General features: G+C 40.1%; 1 protein-coding gene across 5 annotated transcripts in view; it reads right to left on the bottom strand.

Moving 5' to 3' along the window:
* The window catches only part of RASA1 (RAS p21 protein activator 1), a 109,810-nt gene extending 98,661 nt beyond the window's left edge, over positions 1-11,149 (bottom strand). For 3 of the 5 annotated variants that reach the window (XM_033401655.2, XM_033401644.2, XM_049708301.1), the window contains exon 1: positions 10,037-11,148. In XM_033401655.2, the coding sequence (XP_033257546.1) occupies positions 10,037-10,554 (518 nt within the window). In that variant the 5' untranslated portion in view covers positions 10,555-11,148. Of the gene's footprint in view, positions 1-10,036 lie in introns of all 5 variants that reach the window. The other 2 variants (XM_004263550.4, XM_049708300.1) reach the window with 2 other exon arrangements.
* Positions 11,150-17,635: the final 6,486 nt, after the last annotated feature.

Consider the following 17,635-nt stretch of genomic DNA (forward strand, 5'->3'; position numbering starts at 1 on the left):
TTAGGAAAAATGCATAACAAAACCACAATGAGATATCATTAGGCATCTAGTGATCACTAGGCAATGAGAATTGCTAAAATAAAAAATGGTTAGTAGTGAGGACATAGGGAATCAGGATCACTCATGAATTGTTAGTGAGAATGTAAAAGGATACAGCTATTCTAGAAAATAGATCGGCAGTTTCTTATAAAACTCAATATGCAATTACTACATGATCCAGCAGTTGCACTCTTGGACATTTATCTGACAGAAATGAAAACTTATGTTCACACAAAAACATAAACACAAATGTTCATAGCAGCTTTTTTTCATAATAGCTAAAACTGGAAATTACCCAAATGTTCTCTGATGAGTGAATGATTAAACAAACTGTAGTATATCCATACCATGGAATACTACTCAGCAACGAAAAGGTACAAAGTATTGATACAAGCAAGAACTTGAATAAATCTTGAGGGAATTGTGTTCAGTGACAAATGCTATTCCGAAAGGTTACATGCTGTATGAACTATTTATAATAGCCAGGACATGGAAGCAACCTAAGTCTCCATCGACAGATGAATGGATAAAGAAGATGTGGCACATATATACAATGGAATATTACTCAGCCATAAAAAGAAACGAAATTGAATTATTTGTAGTGAGGTGGATGGATCTAGAGACTGTCATACAGAGTGAAGTCAGTCAGAAAAAGAAAAACAAATACTGTATGCTAACACATATATATATATGGAATCTAAAAAAAAATGGTTCTGAAGCACCTAGGGACAGGACAGGAATAAAGATGCAGATGTAAAGAATGGACTTGAGGACACGGGGAGGGGGAAGGGTAAGCTGGGATGAAGTGAGAAAGTGGCATGGACCTATATACACTACCAAATGTAAAATAGATAGCTAGTAGGAAGCAGCTGCATAGCACAGGGAGATCAGCTCAGTGCTTTGTGACCACCTAGAGGGGTGGATAGGGAGGGTGGGAGGGAGACGCAACAGGGAGGGGATATGGGGATATATGTATACGTATAGCTGATTCACTTTGTTATACAGCAACAACTAACACAGCAATGTAAAGCAATTATACTCCAGTAAAGACGTTGACCAAAAAAAAAAGGTTACAAGCTGTATGAGTCCATTTATATAGTCTTTTGGAAATGAAAAAATGAAGAACAGATTAGTGGTTGCCAGAGGTTAAAGATGGAGAAAGGTGGGTTTAGTTATAAAAGGACAACACAAGGGATCCTGGGAGTAATGAAATTGTTCTGTATCTTTACTGTGGTGATGATTATACAAATCTACCCATGTGATAAAACCGCATAGATTTAAATAAACACCATACACACACACACACACACACACACACACACACACACACACAGTGTATGTAGAACTGGTGAAATCTGAATAAATGAACTATATCAATGAAATTGACTCCTAGTTGTGATATCACGAGATATTGCCATATATCTGGAAAAATAAGTGAAAGAAACATCTCTATTATTTCTTACAACTAAATATGAATCTACAATTATCTCAAAATAAGAAGTTTAATTGGAAAATCTGAGAGATAAATCAATATTTAGGTAGATAGACATGGATGGAAGAGAGGTATGGTTCTACTATTATACAAGTATCTTAACTGTGAACCCAGTGTAGTGGGCTATACCTACAAAGAAGACTTAGAAGAATTGAGAGGGATATCTCTAGGTCTTTCCCTTAGCTAGAGACAGATACATAAAAGAGAAGAATTTTAAAAGTAACACTGAATGTTACAACAATGAACACAGAGTGAATACAGAAAATCTCCTGGAGTAATGTCTCACCCATAGGTTTTCTACAGCTACCACCCACAATCTTGTGTAGGATCTTTTCACACTATAATAATCAGACATGCATTTAAATGCTTTCCAACTTTCAACACAAGTATAGCCAAAAGAGGAGATGTTAAGTCACGAACTCATGAAGAATGAAGCTAAAGTATAAGGAAACGTTTTCTTTCCTACAGTGAAAAATAGGAAATAAAAGCATGAAGACCCTGTTTCTCAAGTAGTAAATGAGCATTTAATCTGCTCCAAATCCTCCAAAGCCATTTTTAAAGATGCAGGTTTATGCAGTGTATCAGTCAGCTCAGGATATCATAACAGAATTCCATATACTAGATGGCTTAAACAACAGAAATGTATTTTCTCACAGTTCTGGAGGCTGAGTCCAAGATTAAGTTGCCAACAGAGTTGGTTTCTAAGTGAAGCATCTCTCCTTGGCTTATATATAGATAGCCACCTTCTCACTGTGAACTCATATGGTCTTTTCTCTGTTCACATGTGCTCCCATTTGTCTCCTCCTCTTCATATGAGAACACCAGTCCTATAGAACTATGGATCCACCTTTATGACCTCATTTAACCTTAATTACTACCTTAAAGGTCTTAACTCCATACACCGTCACACTGGGGGTTAGGGCTTCAATCTATGAATTTTGGAGAGATATAATTCAGTCCAACACCCCATGACTAGCCAGTCCTGGAGTATATTAAGTTTTGTATGGGTGCACGTATATATGTGTGTATTATATGCACTGGAATGGAACAAGTAAAGTATTTGCATGAGAATTCCAGTTCTATCAGTTTTCTCAACAAAAAAAAAATGTGGATAATATCTATTCTCACTGTATAGTTATGAGAATTAAATGAGATAACCTATGTAAACTGCCTAGAATATAGTAAATGATTACTCAATAATGGGCCTCTGCCTTTCCACTTCCTCCCCCCGGAAAAATTAATTAAATATTACTCAAATTGAAACATATCTAAAAAATCATGGGAACTGGATTCTGTCCCAGATCCACCTAGCTCTTTGACCTTTTAAGCAAGTCACTCTACCAGAGTCTGCTTCTGCAATGGTCAATGAAAGAGTTTCCTCGTTTACTAAAATACTATGTATCTATGCATATCACTCTCCTGATTACACAGTAGTCTTCTCTTATCCTCAGGGGATACATTCCAAGACTCCCAGGCATGCCTGAAACCTCAAATTAGTACCGAATCCCATACATACTCTATTTTTCCATATATAGATACCTATTTATAAATTAGGCACAGTAAGAAATTAACAACAATAATAACATTTATTATATGTTCTATAATAAAATAGAACAATTATAACGATATACTGTAATAAACATTACATGAATGTAGTCTCTCTCAAAATATCTTTCTGTAAAATGTAACGCCTTTTCCATCTCAACTAAGCACTATCACACACTGTGGTCATAACTTTTGCAGTTTGAGGTGCAACAGCAAAACTATCATGAATTTCTTTTTCCTTCACAATTTCACAGATAGAAGATTCGTTCTTACTGTAGATCTTAGTAATCTCTGCATATATGATTTTTTTCATCCCCTTTTAAGTAGGAAACTTTCACCTTTTCACTTAAAGTAAGCACTTTACAGCCTCTCTGGAATATCCGAATTGCCAACATCACTACTCTTGCGCTTTGGGGCCATTATTAAGTAAAATAAGGCTTACTTGAACACAAGCACTGTGATAGTGCAACAGTCAATCTGTCGACCAAGGTAGGACCACTAAGTGATGGCAGGATACGTTGGACAAAGGTATGGTTCATGCCTGGACAGGATGGAGCAGGATTTCATCACACTACTCTGAAAGGTGTACAATTCTTAAAACTCATGAATTGCTTATTTCTGGAATTTTCTGCTTAATATTTTTTGTTTGTTTGTTTGTGGTACGCGGGCCTCTCACTGTTGTGGCCTCTCCCATTGCGGAGCACAGGCTCCTGGACGCGCAGGCTCAGAGGCCATGGCTCACGGGCCTAGCCACTCCGCGGCATGTGGGATCTTCCCGGACGGGGGCACGAACCTGTGTCCCCTGCATCGGCAGGCAGACTCTCAACCACTGAGCCACCAGGGAAGCCCCGCTTAATATATCTGAGCCATGGTCAACCGAGAGCAACTGAAATCGTGGAAAGTGAAGCCGTGGATAAGGGGGAACTACTATAACATCAAATACTGATGCTACAAAAAGCTAATTTAACTTTCTATAAAGCTTTAGTAAAAGAGAATTACAGTATAAAATTTCAAAATCACTTTCATACACTCTCATTCTTTCAACTCTTCCAAAACTATCCTCTAATTTGAAAAATTAGTACAATGTGTCCGTAGATTAATTTTATCATCTTATTTCTATATCATTAATGCCTTATTGTCCAGCTACATTGTACTTTCTTTTATATTTCTTTCTGTCCCCCCGCAATGTTCATTGTTTTACTCACAAAATCATGTAATCACTGGAACACCTAAAAGCATACTCCAAATCCCATTGAGATGTAATTAGACATATGGAGAAGTTATCCATACATTTTACCTGATAACAACTATTTTTTATTTAGCCCACAACTGAAATGTACTGCAGGTGATTTCAAGATAACACACCTACCATACATACATTGGCATAGTCAAACAATGAGCCATAACCAACATCCATATTCAGTATCTTTGGTTTAAAATTAAGATAATGGTGGTCAGAAGCAAAATATATTGTGGGGATATTTGGACCATTCGATGAAAGACAATTTACCATGTAGACCCTAAGGGAAAAACTTCAAAGTACTTGCCCTTTCTCCCATGCTTTCCCTAACCACTAGTATTCTAATATTATCTAATATTTACTTGTGAATCAATAATACATGCAGTAGGCAGTTACTCTGATGCCCCCAAGAAATCTCACCTTCTAATATTGGTGCCCTTTTATAGCCCACTCCCACACTAAATCTAGACTGACTCACGTGATTAGCACTGGCCATTGGAACGTTAGCAAACATGAAGAACAGAGAGGTTTAATAAGTGTTGGCAGGTGAGGCCTGTCCTCTGGGAATGCTCCCTCATGGAACCCATCTGCCATGCTGTGGAGAAGTTCAAGCTAATGAAATGGAGAAGTTGGGGTGGGGGGAGACATGGACACAGATACACACATACACACACAGATGCCCAGCTATCCACCAGCTGTTCCAGCCATCCCAGCTGAGGTACCAGACTTATGAGTTAAAAAGATACCTTGGACATTATAGCCAACAGGTGACACATGGAGCAGTCCCCAACAAGCCCTGCCCAAATTTTAGAATCAAGAGCAAATAAATGTTTCAGCAACTAAGTTTTGGAGTGAAGCAGTAGGCAACTACAACAACACATGTAAACCAATTAGAACAGTTCCTGTTAGGTAGTAAGCAACCAAGAAATGTCATCAGTAATACCTGACAATAATCGCTCTAAGTTCCATCACCTGCCCCCACCGAGGTACTGTTTGGAGTATTTGAGCTGCTCTTAAAGGCATTCTCTCATTTCCCTAATGGCTAGTAAAGAGATAGGGAGCAAAGCAACCAAAAGACCTCTTTATTTTCCCCTGCTTCTTCCTAATTTACCCCTGTCAGGTTTTTTTGTTGCTGTTGTTTTGGCTTTTGGGTCTTTTTTTTTGGCTCTGTCAATAATGTTTGCCTGGTTTCCCTAGAGTGGCTAATCAATGATCCAGACCAATTCAAGCCTCTGGTAGTGCTGTGTATTCTCAGTTAACTGTAGGCACCCCCTTCAACCTACCCCAGACCACAGGTAAATAATTAAGAGTTCAATAGGGGCTTCCCTAGTGGCACAGTGGTTGAGAGTCCGCCTGCCAATGCACGGGACACGGGTTCGTGCCCCAGTCCAGGAAAATCCCACATGCCGCGGAGCAGCTGGGCCCGTGAGCCATGGCCACTGAGCCTGCGCGTCCAGAGGCTGTGCTCCACAACGGGAGAGGCCACAACAGTGAGAGGCCCACGTACCGGAAAAAAAAAAAAAAAGGGTTCAGTAGGACAGACTCCTCACTAAAGGTCAAAAGTTTATACTCATTAATTTGTAATTCTTTTCTACCTGACAGAATCTTTAGGCAAAGGGCATAGGAACCAATTACCTCTTGTTCAGAATAAATTAAGCAGCATTGAAAACATACCTGCTACTTTTCCTCTAAGACTTTACTGATTCTAATTATATAAATATCTTATTCTTTTAACACCCATGACCCTTTGCTCATACTTCACTCATGATATTTATCTTAAGCTAGCCTGAATTGACAGTAATTGGTAACTTAACTTTCTACTAGAGAGACATTAAGAAAAGGAGAATCTTACTCATTGTTGTATCCCTTAAATTAAGCTCCTACTACATTGCTCTACTACTCATATAGCAAAAATATCTGGTCCTGGTCAGGAACCAATTTGTCCATAACTAATCTCTTCAATTCTCACCCCCATTTTTATTAAGAAATAATGACTCACCCAGAGTTACAATGCAATCGGTGACAAAGTTAATGAATGCTACATGTCTTAGTACTAACATTTAACAATTATTTGACTTAAGAATGATTTTATTTTTGTAGAAACAGTAAGATGATTCTTAAGGAAAAGAAAGGTATTATTTACATTCCTTATTTCTTTTTTCTTCTACTTTCAGGCTTGAGAAAGCCTGCGTTTTAGGTCCAGGGTAAGATCTAGTTAAGCCAGATGCCAGGCAAATAACATCAAAGGCAAAGCAGGCCTGGTAGTAACCACAGTTAACTGTAGAGCTCAGAATTCACCTAAATGGGGCAATCACTACTCAGCTCTAGAAATCTATTCTCAAGCAGGAACAGCAACCAGGTAGAGCCAACTCCTCTGATTTCTCAAGTGATGCTAGAAATCGAGACTTCTTAAACATGAAGTTTTCCTATTTTTAAATGGTGGCAAGTAATCACTAAATGCTCCAAATACACTACGAGCAAGCAATATATATCTGTCAGTTGGATTCAGCCCAAGAGCCTCCTGCTACTGCAGGCTCATAGTTAAAAATCTCTGTACATAATTGATGGTGGACTAAGGGAACTATTCTCCTTTCCTATCACCCCTCACCCCTGGGGAAAAGAGAAAGAAATAACAAGGACCACGAAAAGCAGCTACATAACAATACAGGGAGTACCTGTATTGAAAAAAAACTTTGTTAGCAATTTTAGATACAGAACCTTTTATAGCATAAAAATATATGGGGAGAATTTTTTTTCTTTTTAAAATTTTTTCCTCAAACTTTGCACACACAAAAAAAGAATATTCAAATACATGTAATAGTTATAATTCTACAAACTTTTCTCGCCTTAACCCAACTAATGAAAATGCTCAGTAATAAACATGAGACTAATGATTCACCATGCACACAGAAAAACAAGGTACAAAATACTAATAGTGTTATTATATTTGCACTGGTCTATCTACATATTGTCACTTGACTCTTGTGACCAACAGCACTGAACCAGCTGGACACATGGTTGAACTCCATGACCAGGGAACCCTGGTCTATCTAACAAACCACTGTGGACTCGATCCTATGACCTGAACCTCCTTAATATCATGCTATCAATAACTAAGGTGACCAGTCACTAGTAATCATATATTAGTCCAAAAGCATTTCTTCAATACTTTTATGAAAGATTTGACATTATTTAACAAAGTCGTTAAGGCTTTTCCTTTTATTTAAAAATAGGAATTTATAGAAAACACTTGAATTCCATCTCTAAACCTGCTTAGCCTGCTAGAAGCCTTTATGAATTTAAAATAAAATTTTTGATATAATCAATCTTGGTAGACAGGCCTTCGGAGTTCAAAACATTCTCTCAAATAGTTATTAGTAAGGGAGTTCCTATAGCAATAGAATTAGTAGGCAATTTAATGACAATAAAATTATATATTATATGGCGAGACTACTAATTTATTGAACACTTACTATGTGCCAGATACTGTGCTGAATATGTTCAGGGGGTTCTCATTAACCTTAAAAACGACCATATGTGGCTTCCCTGGTGGCGCTGTGGTTGAGAGTCCGCCTGCCAATGCAGGGGACACGGGTTCGTGCCCCGGTCCGGAAAGATCCCACATGCTGTGGAGCGGCTAGGCCCGTGAGCCATGGCCACTGAGCCTGTGCTCAGCTACGGGAGGGGCCACAACAGTGACAGGCCCGCATACCGCAAAAAAAAAAAAAAAAAAAACACACGACCGTATGAGGGAGACACCATTATTGTCCCCATTTTACAGATGGGGAAACTGACCTTTCCAAGATCACACAGCTAGTTAGTAGCAGAGTCAGGATTCCAACCCAAATCTTGTCTAACTTCAGAATTTGCACGCTTAACCACTACACTGTATTGCCTCCAGTGACTTTGGGTTGATATCTAAGATAAAGAAAAGAGGGAAATTTGTACTTCTCAGTGGCAAATTTAAAAAACATACTAGAAATGGAGGATACCTTTTAGAACAGGTACAATTCTCATATACACAGTCACACAAATAATATTTTTATTCCCAAATACAAACAATAATGATGAAAATCTCAAATGGACTTCTCAGAAACATAATTTTTCCTATATACTCACTCATGTTTATTATTAAAAATTTAATGGGAACACTATGTGTTTTCTGCTCAATTCTGCCGTGAAGCTAAAATTGCTCTACAAAATAAATTCTACCTTTAAAAATATTTAAAACTGCAATATACTAAATATGCCTAATTCAATTTAGTTAATAACTGGCATAAGCCTATATTCTTTCATAATGAAAAGTTGCACTTTATCGTAACCACAGGAACCTTAATACTTAAGTGATTTTTTCAAAAAGGCTTGAAGGTGTGTAAACAGTGCAGTATATTTTAAATTTTTAACACCCTCAGAACACCTTCAGAAAAGTCTGCAATACACAGATGTGAAATGATAAGTTGGTATGAAATCAGACCAAAAAATTGAACTCACAATGAATAACATAAAAGGAATACAACACCCCTAAACCATGGCTGACCTAAGTAAGACTAACTTTACTTTTCCATCAAAAGATGTAGCCTTAAGTCAAAAATGTCCTAATTCGTTAAGTCCTTTTTAAATCTTCCAAAGATTATCAAAAAAACAAAATACAAATGAAAACAAAACCCACGAAAAAACAAAAAAACCTGCAATTGTCTAGAGTGATTGTCAACACAGAAACCAAATCTTTCTTCTTCTGATACTCACCAGGGTTGTCAACATTCTAAAGGAAAATTAAGACAGATAAGAGGGATCTATAAAGCAAATTTTACCTACTATTACCTCTTCCCATCAACATTTTCCTCTCACCAAGGTCCAGCTTTATAAATACATACCTAAGTTCACTTATGAAGAGAACAAGGGGGAGGTACTATATATAGAAAAGTCATTTGTCATATATATTCCGCAGTAGACTGTCAAAATTAATTTTCAAATAGAATACTGTATTTGCCACCAACAAAGTGTTAAAGGGAAGCACACTATTAATTTTGTTTTGCTCCAATATTGTGCTTAGAAAGCTTCAACTTATAGAAGAATTACACTAATATTAATAAATGGGAATTCTACGGCACAAGTTACAAATATTGTTGGACTATGAGCCCTTAACCACACCTGTAATTAACAGAACTTTCCTTTCTCGCTGACCCACGTTTTCAAAAGTGATCCAAAGACTTCTCTGCATCGCAATGCTTTCAACAGGCAGAAGCTGGGATTTGCAGTGCAACAAAAACAAAGCATTCTGACCAATGCATGTTGCGAATGATATTAACACAATACTCATTTAAATGCTTGTATTCCAAGCTTCTCACTAGTCATCTAGCTTCAACAGGGAACACAACCAGGTTAATACAGACTACGACTGCCTTGGTAGCTGCAAGCTCAGCTGAATCCCAGGACGCCACCTCAATTTGGAAGGGGCAGAACCATATCCGGTTCTCACTGGATACACATTTTCCCATGCTTCCCATCTTTAAAACTTTACATCTTCCCAGAGAAGCAATAAATATACCAAGCCGCCAGGGAGTGTGCCTGTAGGGAAGATGAGTGATCAAATTAAATCCCTATGCACAGAACCATAAGCTTCAAAACTTTTCACAACGAGTAACAGCTGAAAGAACGAGGCATGTTTTCCCACTTCTTTCCAGGAGTCAGCTTCCCCCAAAACACCGGTCTTGACTTACTGGTTAGTTGGCGGAGCGGTCAGCGGGATGGCCACCTCTTCCTCCTCGTATTCTGGTCCATCCAGAGAGTCACCTTCGTCCACTGTTCCCAGGCCCGCGCCCAAAGGGGGCAGCTGAGGAGGCGGCGGCAAAGGAGGGAATCCGCCGCCTGCCCCGAAGGTCTCAGCAGGCAACGAAGTGGTCCCCTTGGTGAAAGCCATCTCCCCGCCAGGTCCGGCGGCGGCAGCACCAGCCACGCCAGCAGCAGCACCTCCCCCTGAGAGTCCGGCTCCCCCCAGTGCCCCCACCACAGACCCGGGTCCCAGGAACCCTGACCCCAAAGCGGCTCCGCCACCCAGAGTCCCGGCCACTCCAGCCTCCGCCAGCCCAGGAAAGGGGGCGGCTGCCACAGACAGGGCGGCGGGTATCTTCACCCGACACACTGCCGGATAGGCACTGGAGCCCGCGGCCCCGCCGCCTCCTGCTGCCCCGGCGGTGACCGGGCCGCCCTCCTCACTGCCGGCCTCGGCCGCCATCATGTTGAAGCCCGCTCTACTCTGCCCTACCCTGCCCGCCCGGGAGCCCCGGGGGCCACCAGGCCCGGGCTCCGAGCCGCCCCACCCAGGCGCGTCCCCTCTTCAGCTCCCCAGGCGGAGGAAACAACAACAAAAGGAGAGAGCCCGCCGCCGCGCCCCCTCTTCGGGCCACAGCCCAGGCTCGGGAGCTACCCGGGTTACGGGAAGAGAAGTGGGCAAAAAAACCAACGCCTGCACAAACGCCGCCCAAATCTTCACCTTACACACCCACACTCACGCACACACACATGCACAGAAGCGAAAAACTTCCTGGCTGCACTCAAGAGGAAGGGAAGCACAGGGGAAGCGGCTGGGGCGGCTGCTGCTCCTTCAGCCACCGCCACGGCCGCCGCCGCCACCGCTTCTTCACCACCCCAGTTCCGGCCACCCCCACCGCAGCCACCGCCGGTGCCGCTGCTGGGGCTGGGGCCACTGCAGCCGCTTCATCCTCCACGGGGCTGAGACGCGAGGGGTGGGGAGAAAAGAGGAAGGGGGGCGGGGTAGTGGGAAAACGGACTGAACTGCTCGCAACCTGGAGCGCTCAGTGAAATCGACGAGAGAGAAAGGAAGGCGGGGCACGGGAGGAGGAGCAGAGGGAAGGAAGGGCGGGGGAGGAGGAGGGAGAGGGCAGCTTCTGCGCAGGCGCCTTCCCGGCGCGGGGGTTGGGGGGCTGGGCCTGGAGAAGGAAAAGGAAGAGTCGGGAGGGAAGGAAGCGGCGGGGACGCGCGGTGCGCGGCCGCGCTCGCTGTCCCGCTCCGGGTGGAGCGCGTGGCAGCGCGGCCGCATCTCTCGTGCGCCGGCCTCCCTGGGCTTTGTTTGAAGGGCCGGTGAGGCGGAGGAGGGGAGGAGTGGGTCCAGTGCGCGCGGCCGCTCAGCGCGGTGAAAACAGGAGAGACGGGAGAGACAAGCAGGGGTTGACGAGGGAGGACCGGGGAGAGGGAAAGGAAGATGCCGCGAAGCCAGTTCCTTGCTTCCTGACCGGTAGAACAAACACCCGTGGCCGGCGGCGCAGAAACCAGACATTCAAGGCCCTCGGAGGTGGGGGGTTGGAGGGGGCGGCCCGCTTGGAAGGTCGAGACCGTACTGTTACTGTTTCCGTTTTCTTTTCATAGTATAAATTACTATATGACTCTTACAAGCTAAAAAATAAAATGAAATTTTAAAAACTGGGTTCTGAAACTCAAAGCGAGATGGATAATGGGGGGGGCCATATGGGGAGGGCTAAGAATTTTAGTAGAAATAGTGGTTGTTTGAAGTCAGATTTCTACCACCGTACACGTTTTGTTTTCTTCTCCCACTCTCTCCCTCTATTCCCTTTCTCTTTTTCTTTCTCTTTCACACACACTACCTTGCCATTGTAAGTCTGTTGGGTAACTAATAAGGTGTGGAGAGGAGAGGTGCCCCAGACATCACTAATCAACGCCCTTTTGTCCTCGTTTGTGTGCAAAACACGGCAGGGCATACTCCACGATGTACATGTGAATGCACAGAGCACTTTCAACTGGCAGATGTCAAGGTCCCAAAGTGTCAGTTACAATTATGTATGGTTTCAAAAATTATCAATAAACTGAAATTTCACTCTTAATATATAGCCGAACAGAATGGTTTTGTTTTGTCTTTTCTACTGGAATATGTATAAACATAGGTGGAGGAATCGTTCCCATTTTTTGAAATTCCAGTATCTGATTTGCCCTTTTGGATTAATATATTATTCTTATATTTTGCATTCTCCCAGGAGGAATCCCACATTAAATACCATTAAATATTGATCTTTGAGATCAGTATTTTCTCTGCTAAGGATAGGCAAACCAACAAGAAGCACATTAAGGATGGGAAGGGTCTGAAATAGAGGCCAAGGGAAAAAGGAAAAGACCAGTAAACGAGGTGGCAAGGTGCACACAAGACATTTTCCTTTAGAAATGTCTATTTCCATAACCCTATTGCCAAATCAGTGACAATGTGATTACCAGTAATCCTAAGGACTCCTTCATTCTGCTCACCTCTTATGCAGTGTACTACCTGGGAGAGTGAAGATGGACTGACTAATTGCAAGAGTGGTCTCAGACCAGCAATATCCTAGGAACTTGTTAGAAATGCAAATTCTTGGACCCCTCCAGCCCTAGACCTTCTGAATCAGAAAATGCAGTAATCTGTGTTTTAACGCGCCCTCCAAGATTTGCACATTTAAGTTTAAGAACCACTATATTATAGTACGCTAAACAAGAAAATGGTATGCAACACCATCATCAGCCTTTGAAAGTAGGACATTGGACTGGTAGGTAATCACCAGCTCTGGGTTATCACTGATATTTTCTAAGTGCTCACACACCATAGGTATTCTTCCTGAGATTCCAGGTAAGATTCACTACTCTAATTTGCGGAATTATGTCCTTCCCCTTTTTTGAAAATTCTTTAGCATCTAAAGGCCAATATTTAATGTAGTCCAACATCAATTACATACTGATTTATATTGTTTTCTAGTTACTACAAAGGTATACTGCAGATACAACCTGTAGTCTATCCTACTGCCTAGCCCAATGCTATGCATCCTTGCCAACTGCTTTGAACAGGTCTCCATTCTTTTAACAAATCCTGGATTAGATCAGCTCACATCTTTAGACATCAATTGCTCAACCAGTGGGATCTACTATGTCTATTTGTGTATCAACCTAATACCAATACCTTACATTATATTCAGTCTTAGAGTAGTGTTGTCATTTTCATCTAAAGAGATTACCAAATATTTTTGATGAGATATTTTCAAATTTTTTTATATACTCCATTTATTGGATGGATCTAGGCCTTGATCTTTACTATTCTTTGTGTATTTCCTTAATCTCAAATCAGTCTTCTATCTTCACTGACTTTAAATTTTTTCCAAAAGGGCTAAATGTTTTACCTCCTTTATTTTTGTCTATTGCCTTTTTTCTTTCTCTATTCACCTTGACCTGCCCATCTCTCATTTACAGTCTCTATAGTCTCAAGTTTTTGTTTTTGTTTTTCTGCTAATTTCTCTCTCAGTTTCTTCTGTGTTTCCCTTTCCTTTTCTTCCAAGCCCCTGAATTTCCTGACATAGATACACTCCTTGAAGTTTCATGAGTCAAAAACTGAAGAAAATTTTAAAAGAACAAAAACCTATGAAATATTTATTTGGAGAGGGGCATTACAGGGTTTCTGCAGGGACTGGTGTTAGATGTGGTGTTATGTAACATTAGTTAACAAAGGGAAGTAAACAGTCTGTTAATTAAATTCACAGATAATATTAAACAGGGAGGCACTGAAAAACAGTATACAAAAGAAAAGAGGAAAATTCAAAATAGCTTTTACTTTTAGTAAAACAATTTTTGATATCTGTGATTTAAGAAAAGTTATTCCAGATATGGAATTAAACATAGTATTTAATGAAGAATAAACAATCAGAAATGCTGGGCAAAGACACAGGTAAAAGAACCTGAACACAATTTTTTAAAAAATGAATTTGGCTCATTCTGATTTTATTGGCCACTCAAATATGAATGTAATACATTCCAAAACATTTTGCAGTTTTGATAACTCAATATGTGAAAAGGTAACTCTGACTCAGTAATACAATTTTAGAGAAACTCAAGGAATTTAGATCAAATATCTGAGTAGTTTCTGAAGGGAAAACGAAGCAAGAAGTCATGATGAGTATTATTGTGTTTCATGCCCTAGTGCATACTCAGCTAAACAAATAGGCTTCCAAGTTTCTCTAAAGAGTGTCAAAAGGTTTCATTGACCTCAGAATTTTGAAAAGAAGCCTTTACTCCTAACCCCTAATATCCTTACTGCATTTGTTGACCTCATCTTAAAATTTTCAAGAGCACAAATTTCCTTATTAGGGAGATGTTTTGAGCAAATAACATTGAGGAGATACAGGTTAGTGGAAATTATTTTGATGAAAAAGTAAATAGCTCTGCAGAGGTTACAGTATGTGGTATAATAACTAAGCTTGATGAAAATTATAAACACCATGGAGAAATTATAGTACAATCTCTGAGGCAGTAAAATAAACTTCAAAGAAAATTATTGGGAGCCCTCTTAAAACATTTAAACTTACATATGGTTAAAGGAGCTTAGATCAATTAGATCTAAATATCCCTTCTCTTGAAAGAAGAGTAGAAAAATATCTGTATTTTTTATTATTTAGGTTATTTTTATCCTTTGGTCTTTATTTTGCTGATTTTTCATTATTCTATATCAGAAATTTTTCCCCTTCATCAATTCTAGTCTGTTTTTCTTTGCCTACTAGTTTCCTCTAACCAGGAATAGTTCTATTTTTCCTTTCTGCACCAGGTTCCTTTACATGATAGTGCTCCATGCTAGAAGTAAGAGAGAAAAGGAAGTGGAATGGTTTCAGGGCAAGGGAAATGGGGGACTCAAGGTGGTATAGGACTCCAGTTCACATTCTCCTCATCATTACACTCCCATTCTTTGCCTCTGTCTGTAACAATTTAAATACCACCTGAAACACCGTCATGGAATCCAACTAACCTTTGGCCTCTTCACCTTAGGAATCTTGCAAAGTCTCTGAATTCAGGTTGCATTCTTGGGTCTACCTGAGAATCTCCCAGTAACCCATTCATCTCTGAATTTAGTTAGTACATCAAATACACAAACCTTTTTAATAGGCTTTAAAGTAACTATACAATGAAAGGGTTAAATAGAGCCTTGAGATAATTACAGATAAAATAAGGTGAGTTTTATGTACATCAAAAGAAATTGTGAGTAATGTAACTTTACCTAACTAAAACTACCTTTGTAAGATATTTCTAACTATAATTATTTCTTAATTCACATTTTTGAAGAACTCAATTTCACTTGTTATCTTAACACAACTTTTTAATATTTTAACTTTCTCTTCATTCTTTAATTGTGAAAATAACAATGAAATATAACATGTAGTACAGCAGTAACTTCCAGATTTCTGGATTTTACAGACTACTAAACCTTCAACAAAATTGAGAGACTACTGAATTATGAATTTTGTGAAGTGAGGAGTATTTTGTTATTATTAACTATCATTTCCTACAACTCTATTTCATAAAAGGAAAAGACATTTCTAGCAGAAATAGTGAAAAGCGGGGTCGGGGAATAGGGGACAGGGAGAGAGAAAGGAAGGGAGAGAGGGAAAAAGCAAAAAGAAAAGGGGAGGAAATAATTTCAGCAAAAAAGCAAAAGTCTTTTGAATTACATAAATTTAGCTTCATGAAATGTGCATGGTATATTATATCCTTCTTTTTCATTTTTCCATGGATTTTTAAAAATTGGCATTGGTTTGCAGACCAGGTATCCTAGTTTGGGTTTTCCCAGAAGCAGACTCTGAAACTAAGACCTGAGTGTTAAGTTGTTTATTTGGGAGGTGATCCTAGGAAATTTCAGAAGGAGAGTAGGGAAGGGAAGGAAGTTAATACAAGATGTGTTAAGGATCTGGTCACTGCTAAGAGCAGCTGGGGCTCGATCCTACCGGGGAGCTCTGGGAGATAGCACAGAACTCCTCTGAGAGCTGACACACCTGAAGGACACTGAAACTGGTTTTTATTCTTGAGCTCCTGTTTGTCATTGGTTGAGGGCTGCTTCTGAAAGCATCTCCTTTCCAACACCTCCAGACTGCCCTGTGTGCAGCCTGAGCATCTCCCCTGGCTAGAGAAAGCCCACAGGTAGAAAGGAACTGGTGTTTGCAGTGAGAGACCACTGCCTGCATAGAACAGATGAATGCCAAAGGGTAGGGGCTTCGCACTACTTACACCAGGGTTTGAGAACCCCTGTGATGAAGAATTTATTTCTGTTAAATATAGGCATGTTGTTTGTTATACTGGAGTCATTTTGTATTTTAGTTATCCTATTCTATGACCTAACTAAGGCTATTTAGCACAAATGGCTAAGAAGCTTATTCAGTGTTAGTCATGGTGTGGCTGGGATGAGAACCCATTTCCCAGACATGAATATTATCACTGGAGCAATGCTGACCAGAGGGAGTGACTTTCTAGGACTATTTATTGCTTGATTCAAATATATTTTGTCTTTTTTTTAACATGTATTTTCAGCTAAATAATAGGGTAGAAGCAAAAGTGCTTATGCATTGGACATAAAATAGCTCATTAACGACCAAATGGGAAAAATTCAAGAAAAACTATCATGAGTATCACAGTGGCATTTGTGAAGAAATAATCTGATAATATGTTTTGTTTTGTTAAAAGTTGTACAAAATTCATGCCTTATATTTGTATTGATAGAAACTTTTAAAGTTGTCAAAGTGTTCTCTTGTGCACTGTCTCTTTCACAACTCTGAAAAAGTATGACAATATTATTATCTTCAACAGACAGATCTGTAAGCTTTTGAGTTCCAAAGGTGTGGTCAATTCACCTTAAGTGATGAAGGTTTATTATAAGGATTTCTGGGGAAGTAAGGTAGGAGAAACAAACTGTCCCCCAACGAAACATCTAGTCTCATAGGGAACTGTAAGATCACTAACAGCCATGCTTGTGGTCATGTCTGAAGAATGGGGACCATGTTATTATCTCCTTTCGCGGTGCCACCATTCCCATGGCTCAGGAGCCCTGTCACTCCTTCGTTCTATTTCTCTGCTCAACACAGCCACTGATTCTGATTCTGCCCCCAGTATCAACCACCCCCAACCACCTCTCTCTCCACACCTCTCTATCTCAGGATTCCTGCTTACTCATGGCTTCCATTACATCTTTCCTTCCACTTACAAATATTTATTAAGTTCCAAGGAAACAACGCTGAGCCAAAATAGGCATGGTCCTTGCTCTCATGGATCATACAATTTAGAGTGAGGCAAACATTTAATCATCTAATAAATAAATGCAGCATTTAACACTAAGATAAATGATATTAGGGAAAGAAAAGCTAAACTGACTTGAAATCTTTATGGTTTTTATAGTCACTTGACAGATTCTTTGTTGAGTGTTCACAGAGCGTTACAGTATGATAACATAGATAGTAAATCAGCTCCAAACCTGAGTTGCTTGGACAGAGGGATTGTATGTAAATCCCTCCTCT

The sequence above is a fragment of the Orcinus orca genome, chromosome 3 (assembly GCF_937001465.1).
Source record: "Orcinus orca chromosome 3, mOrcOrc1.1, whole genome shotgun sequence".
Classification (NCBI taxonomy): domain Eukaryota; kingdom Metazoa; phylum Chordata; class Mammalia; order Artiodactyla; family Delphinidae; genus Orcinus; species Orcinus orca.